At 47.1% G+C, this 7,710-nt stretch overlaps 1 protein-coding gene across 2 annotated transcripts in view; it reads right to left on the reverse strand.

Moving 5' to 3' along the window:
* CAV1 (caveolin 1, caveolae protein, 22kDa) overlaps positions 1-4,369 on the reverse strand; it is a 34,663-nt gene extending 30,294 nt beyond the window's left edge. Inside the window, exons 1-2 of one of the 2 annotated variants that reach the window (XM_012652773.1) lie at positions 4,055-4,369; positions 2,475-2,642 (exon numbers count right to left, since the gene is read on the reverse strand). In XM_012652773.1, the coding sequence (XP_012508227.1) occupies positions 2,475-2,642; positions 4,055-4,084 (198 nt within the window). In that variant the 5' untranslated portion in view covers positions 4,085-4,369. Of the gene's footprint in view, positions 1-2,474; positions 2,643-3,365 lie in introns of both variants that reach the window. The other variant, XM_012652774.1, reaches the window with a different exon arrangement.
* Between the last annotated feature and the right edge of the window lie 3,341 nt (positions 4,370-7,710).

The raw sequence follows: 7,710 nt of genomic DNA on the forward strand, positions 1-7,710 counted from the left end.
GCCACCATGCCCGGCTAATCTTTTCTATATATATATTTTTAGTTGTCCAGATAATTTCTTTCTATTTTTTTAGTAGAGACGGAGTCTTGCTCTTGTTCAGGCTGGTCTCGAACTCCTGACCTCGAGCGATCCACCCGCCTCGGCCTCCCAGAGTGCTAGGATTACAGACGTGAGCCACCGAGCCCGGCCATTATTTGAAATTTAAATTGAAATAGTCACAAATGCCTAGAGACTACCATATTGGACAGAACAGCTTTTATAGGGCTCCTTGCTTGATTGAGTACCTTTAATAGTAGATTCCAGTGACCCCTATCTCCTTATTATCATATGTAGTTTTACGCTACCATGCATTAACAGTAAAGCTTTGAATGCCTTATTATTTTAAGAACTCTATGGTGTAAAAAGTAAATAAATGTAAGGAAATTTATTATTTACTGTCATGGTAACAGGGAGAGAATCATCCCTGTTTCTATTATTACATTTGTGCTTGGACTTGAGGATAAATATTTATAAAATAGGTGTAGTAGGCCCCTGTTCACCAGCCCTACTGGGGTACAGGCACTTTTGGGGCAGAATTTGCATCTGTAGCTTTGGTCTCTCTCTGTAGGGCATTCTCTGAAGTCCTCTCTGGGGGTGGGGGTGGGATCATCTGAGTACGCAGGACTGCCAAAGACTTGTCAAGGTGGGGTTTTCTGTTTGTCTTGTTTTGCTCATAGTTCTATGAGCAAGTAGGCGGGATTTGGCTTCTTTAGGCTAGCAGGAGCTTGCTCTAGCTCTTTCTTTTAATTTCTTTAATTTGAGGATCCCTGCACTTGCTCTTTGAAATGCTATTTTGTAAACTGCTATTTCCTCTAAGCCTGTTATGCTTTTTTTTCCATCTGTGTTGAAGTCTCTTTTCCCAGTGGGGCCTTTCTTTCTCAACTTAGTCATGCCATGTGTGGAGATCCACATCCACACTGCTGGCCTCTGTGACTCATCCCGGGAGGTTCGCTTGCTCCAGGGAATCTCACAGTGCAGTGGAACAACAGGGAGGCTCCAATGAAGCGAGCCCTTTCTGAAATCTGCCTCTTTTCCTGGCAACTCTCCTTCTTGTCCAAAGCTACACGAGAAAGGAAAAACAGTACAAATGTCCTTCTCCCTTTAAGGCAATGTTTTTAGTAAATAGTTTTTTTAGCAATTCTAATTTGCAGTTTATAATGTACTTTTGTTGTTATGGCTGCTTTTAAATATTCCATAATCTGGCTAGTCTAAAAACCTGTGAATGCTCCAATTTTCCTTTTTCCTACACCAGCAAGCCAAGAGAGTTAATTCTGACAGTTACATTTTCCTTCCAGTTACAGATTAAACTGTTCCCTCTTTTGAGATATATTATTCATAAATATGAACAGTCTCTGAACTGTAGCTCCTCCCATCCATAGATAGGAGGCCGGGTGGGTGGAGATTGCTCATCTACCTTATTGGTTGCCCTGGGGTTGTGCTGAACTGCCTCTTCACAATCTAATACTGGAGGCCAGGATTTTCCTTAGCCCTCCCGGTTTCTCAAAGAAAACCCTCTGCCAAGGATGGCTCCAGCGCATGATTTCCCAATCCTGATGACAATAAATTCCTCCCACTAAATTTGCCAAAAGGGTCAAAGTTGACTAACATAATGATCATAAAAAACTGACCACTGAGTCACATCTAAGTATGGCCAATAAGCAAGTCAATTAATCTCTTTTTAATATCACCAAGCACATCCTGAAAGTATAAAAAGGAACTTTAGTCTGAATGTGCCATTAGCTCAGGGCAGGCTGACCTAAGTAGTCACAAAAGAACTTTCCACACCTACCTAGAGGTGTCCAATGGAGAAATCAAGAGACACACATTATTTTTGGTTTTGTAAATTCGCTTAGTTGTGCACAAGTGCCCTGTTCTTCTAGTTAAAATACCTTTCATATATGTGTATATACGTATATCTTCTTTGCCTTTAGTCCTAGGCATTTCCAGCCATTTTATTATTTTTAAGAAAATCACTTCGGATTATTTTAGCAGCGGGAACATGCGCAGTCTGTATTCTGACTCTCATCCTTGGCACAAGACCTCACACAATTGTCTTACTGTCTTGTTCCTTGTGCAATGGGGACCCATCACTAGACTTGACCCTGGGAATGGAGCGCAACCATCTCACCCTCTCAGGGAGTATGGACCCATCTGATGCTGAGGTCAGAAGGCTCATTTGCCAGGAAAAATGTGTAACTATATGAACTCTTACAAAATTCACTTTAGCTAAATTCCAGCTGAACCAGTGGGGGGAGGCGGGGAGGGAGACGTGACATTTCTGACGACCGCGGGAGCTTTGGGCACATAAGCCCAGAAAACGATGTGCAGGGCAGTGCTAAAGAAGGATGCACAGGCGGCTTGCCAGAGGAGGGCTGTCCCGGCCCTGACAGAGTCCGCTCGGGGACGCCCCCTCCTCGCTGGCCGCCTCATCTTACCTTGACCACGTCGTCGTTGAGATGCTTGGGGTCGCGGTTGACCAGGTCGATCTCCTTGGTGTGCGCGTCGTAGACTTGCTGCTTCTCGCTCACCTCGTCTGCCATGGCCTTGTTGTTGGGCTTGTAGATGTTGCCCTGTTCCCGGATGGGAACGGTGTAGAGATGTCCCTGCAGAGGGTGGACGGCCGGGACGGGGAGGGCGGCAGCGGCGGTGGGAAGAAAAATTCAAAAAGAAAAGCGATCAGAAGTCAGCGCGGCGGCGGGGCAAACCTCGAGCTCGAAATCGAACTGACCGCGTCCACAGCGACGGCTCCGAGCACAGAACCCTCCCGCGCGCCGCAAGCTTTTTAAGAGGATCTAGGAGAGGACACCACACCCCTCGGTACCAGGCAGGGAGCGCCTGCCTCCCCCGCCCGCCGCCAGGGGTCAGGGCAAACCCCGCCGCGTCGTCCGCCCCGGCCCCCGCCCCGCGCACGCCCTGCCCGCGGCACCCTCGGGGACGCCCGCAGGGGAGGGGGCCCCCTCGGACTGCGCCCCGGCCCCGCTCTCCGCTGCGCCACCCGCGCCCCGAGTGCTTCACCTGCTCCACTTGCCCGTCCCCGGCTCCCCCTACCCCGTCCCCGGCTCCCCCTACCCCGTCCCCATAATCGCTTCCAGCTTTACCCTTAAGACTCAGCCGGAACCTCCAGACCCACGGAATGTCCCCACTTTCGTTGCTTCTTGGCCGCTTTCCCCCTCGCACCTGCCCGCGCCCCCCACCCTTCCTCTGCCCTCACTTGTCCCTCCACGGTCCCGTCCTCCAACCCCCGTGATCATCGCAATCTCGAATGCCCCCATCTCTGGGCTGAGCCCTGTGCCAGTCCTCCTAAACTCGCTAGAACCGTAGCTCACCTGCACAACTCCCCCGACCCACCCTCGGGTCACTCCCAGGCTGCCGGCGGTGGCAGAAGGGCGGCTGCGTGTGGGAAGACGTGGTCTCCACACCCTGGCGGGGCTCGAGCGCGGAGAGGTGGTTGGAAGTGGTGGTGGCAGTTGGATGAGGGGAACACCGCTGCCAGACGCCGAGATGCAGGAAGAGTTCTTGAGACCGCTCAAGAACTTTGGAAAGTGCAAACACAGCGCGCGCCACCAGCCGGGCCAGCGGGTCCAGACGCCTGGCCGGGACTCGGCGCGGACTGTCCCCAGGACTGCGGGTAAATGACCCCCCACCCTGCGCCCCAGCTCCCCACCTCCCAGTAGACAGGGGCCGGACCTGGGGGTCCCGCGACAAGAGAGCACCCTAACCTGTCCAGAAAACGTGTCCTCAATCCGGCCGACCCAACCTCAGGACCCCGACCCCTTTTTCCGTATTCTCGCTCAGGGGCTTCCTTGGCCCCTTCCCCATTAGGAAAACATAAAACATTCCTGGCTTCTCTTTACCTCCCCGCCCAGGCCCATTCCTCAGAGGTGCCAAGCGAGAGGAGTGCCCCGAAGTGGAGAGAGGGCTGGGGCAGGGAAAGCAGTCGGAGTATTTGGAGTGGGAGATAGCAGAAGCAGGCACTCCACGCGCGCACAGGGCCCGGCGCCCCGCCAGAGCCTACCTCGGAGTCTACGTATCTGCCCCCAGACATGCTGGCCCGTGGCTGGATGAAGGCTTGGAGGAGGTTTCCCTGGGCTGTGATTTAAGGGAACTGAGAAAGGAAGATCTTGTATTGTATGGGGTGGGGGTGGCGCTGGCGGGGGGCGGTGGCCGGGAGGGAGCCTCCTGGCCGCCCGCCAGGGGTTTGTTCTGCTCGCGGTTGGCCAGGACGCGCGCTGCGCCGGGTCTAGGCACATCCCCAAGGTTCTGGCAGCAAAGCGCGGGGAGCGCCCGCCCGCAGGGAGCGAAGAGCGAGCGGGGGAGAAAGCCTTTCTCCGCGCTGGGCTGCTTGGGCAAATACTTAAAACCTGGGGCAACATTTTCCCAGCTATGAAACACCAAGAGGCGTCCCCGGGATAGCTAATATTTTCGCAGTGCATCATCACGGCAGCGGTGGAGGGAGCTGACGCGCCTGCAGAGATGCCCAGTATGGGCAAGCAAGGCGACAGAAACAATTCTGCCCTGTCCTAAGCCGTTTTTTTTTTTTTTTCCCTTCCCCATCGCCCACGTTCAGTTGCTGCCGAGACCTCCTTGTTTTCACAAAGGAAGGGATGAAAAATGGCTTGGAACCCTTAGGTACATTTCACATCTAAACACAAGGAAGGAATCTGTGTGGGTGCGTGCGTGGTGTGCTTTTGGTGACACTCGTTTACATCTAGTCAGTGTGGATGGAAACTTGCAGAAGCGGAGATGCAGAATTTAACGTTTCCCACCCGCTTCTGAAATGTCTCCTAAACGCTTTGTAATAAGAAAAGAAAATGTTTAACTTTTATATAATTTTATTACTGATCTTTTCTGGAAGAAAGGAAATTTATGCCGAAAGGCTATGCCATATTTACAAAACATGTAAAATATTTACAGTTATAGAAATATTTAATTAGAGCTTCAATTTTATCACCAGAGAGGATTTATTTTTTAAAGATCTGCTTGGCTTTGAGGGAAGACTTGATTTTTCCACTAAATGATGAGACTTAAAAAAAAAATAAGTTAGCGATTGTTAGGTTTGTTCCAGGTGGGAACCCGAAAAGTATGTATAGGACAGAATGTGGTTAATGCAAAACTTAGGCTTGTAAAACAATATCCACAGGAGTCTGGAGAGTTCCCTGACTTTGTAGATCTGACTGACAGCTGCAGCCAGTATTCCTTCCCCCTCCCTCCCTGGTAGAGACGAAGTTTATCCCTAGCTCTCCTGATAAGGACGACTCCAGAGCTGAAGGATGGATGTGACTGGGGCAGGGGTCCTAGGAGTTGGTTGTTTGAGAAAGAATTGATTACAGGCAGCTGTTCTGGCCCATTTACTGACTCCCTCTGGAAAAACCCTTTTCTCTTGTGGACGTTTTATCACCTCCACCCATCTGCACCCAGATTTTCAAAATAAACAGCATTTTGCTACACATGAGGCTTCGTGTTTCTGTTTCTCGGCTCCGGACCTAACACCAATCAAAGTATTTTATCACTTCCTGAATTTGGGGCTTCTTTCTTTACCTTACTATAAAGCAGCACAAGACCAATTAAATATTAATCAGTTATTTTACTTTTTGGCCATAATGAGTCTGGAAATTCATTATCCAAAAATGGAAAGGACATGTTGCCTAAGGTTCCATATACAATCAAAAGTCAAATTATGGCTTGAAATTTCAAAAGCTGGAGTGTGCCTGAAGGAGCACAGGGCAAAAACACTGGCAGTCTAGAGAGGGAATGTGGGTTGGGGTAAGGAGGACAAAAATGGAAACTAGAGGATGGAATGCTGATAGAGTTGATAATCTAGTTGGAGAGGAGACATGAAAATATAAAAGGGAATTATAAAGGATGGGCTATTGTTGATAGCAAAAGAGCAATACAATTTTTGGGAAAAGATCAGTTTCAACTAGGAATGGCAGACAAAGCAGCAGCAGTGTCACAAACATTGGCATGAGTTTAATTATGCTGGCCATTCATCATTAGTAGACTAAAGATCTTTCAAAAAGTGGGTTTCCTTAATTTTATTTCTGTCAGATTGCATTTCTATTAATAAATTCTTTGGAAAAAATTGTGTTAACAAATGTTAGCAAACATGATATGCTCAAAGTGTTCTGTAGCAGCTAGTGCATCTCTAATGATTGCTCCAAGGTGGCAGTGGGGTTACCTTCTATGGAAAAATATGGAAACCATTTCCCATCTATTGTTATTCAGTCTTCAGCTGCAGTGAGTAATCTTAACTGTGAAAAAGTCAACAGGAACACAGTGAGAGCTTGTCCTGCAGTCCAACCAGGAAGGAACTTTCTGGGGAGGCCTGTGAGTGAATGCTTAACTAGTACTCAACAGAGGGAAAGCAGCCTTTCTGGGGAAGTTCATGTAGAAGAGTGTAATCAACAGCAGCACATGGAATCATAATGATCAGTGAGGCGTTGTCAATGCCAAAATGCATTCCTAATGAGAGGGAAAACCACAGACTCTTTATTAACCTGCCTCAACAAGAAGCTGGCACCAAAGAGAAACAGATCTTAGTCTTGTTATAATAGCTGACTTGGAGAAACAGCTCCAAATTTATGAGAAATAAAGAAAAGGTGAAGAAGAACATTGTTAACATAGGTGCAACAGGATTTAAAACGAATAGATGACGTAAACAAAATTGTTTTTGTTTGATACCCACATAGATAACTTTAGGCTTGGAGGCAAGTTAATAACATTCTCCAAATCATTTACTTAAAAAAATGTGTAGATGGCAACTCATTTGCCTTCTAATTTTTTTTTTTAGAAGCAGCATTAAAGGTCAGCTTGTGGGTTATATGTTACTAGAAATACAGAGCTAAAAGGGACACAGATCATCCAAAGCAACCATATTAAAAATGAGGGAAACCGAAGTTTAAATATACTAAAAATATTTGTTTTTATGGAGTTTTGTAGGATAATGAAACATTTTACAGTTGTTAAATAACTATAGCACCTGTTAATGACTTCTGGAACATGGGATTCTTAAACAGTTGTGAACTAAAATAAAATCTTAAGGCTCCCCACCCCAAGCTGACTGAATGGACCCCCTCTTGGCCAAGGGGATATCCCAAAACTAAATTGCCTGCCAAGAGGAGGGAGGTCAGGCTTGCCTAATCATGTCTCCTCTCCCTTCTGGGAGACATCCTTTGTAACCCATTAATAGTCCTAAGGGTATGCAAGACACACCTGCAGGTCCTCAATTTACACAACAAATATGTGTCAGGTGGCTTGTCTCTGATTAACAGCTCCTTATCTTAAAACATTCCAAGCCTTAGTGAAGAGAGAAGATTTCTGTCAAAGAATATTTAATGGAATTAATGTCAATTTAATTTACACGGTAAGAAAATCTGTGCATACATTCAAGATAAAATGCTCCCCAAGAACAATGTGCTCTTGAGGGAGAGCCTTTTTTTTTTCACCTTCACCAGGAAGCTTAAAAAGTTAGAATCTAGGATCTAGAGCAGTGAGGTGAGTCCCTATTGTGTTTATTCCATGATTTTCTACAGATAAAGATAGAGTTAGAATAGTTCTGATTGGAGCTTAACTAAACAATTTTAACCTTAATAAAGACTGTCTTAAAGGTTTAAAAAAAAAAAAAGCAATGAGATGGCCCACCTTTTCAGTCCAAACCAATGTATGCCTTCC

The sequence above is a fragment of the Propithecus coquereli genome, unplaced genomic scaffold (assembly GCF_000956105.1).
Source record: "Propithecus coquereli isolate 6110/MARCELLA unplaced genomic scaffold, Pcoq_1.0 Scaffold4, whole genome shotgun sequence".
Classification (NCBI taxonomy): domain Eukaryota; kingdom Metazoa; phylum Chordata; class Mammalia; order Primates; family Indriidae; genus Propithecus; species Propithecus coquereli.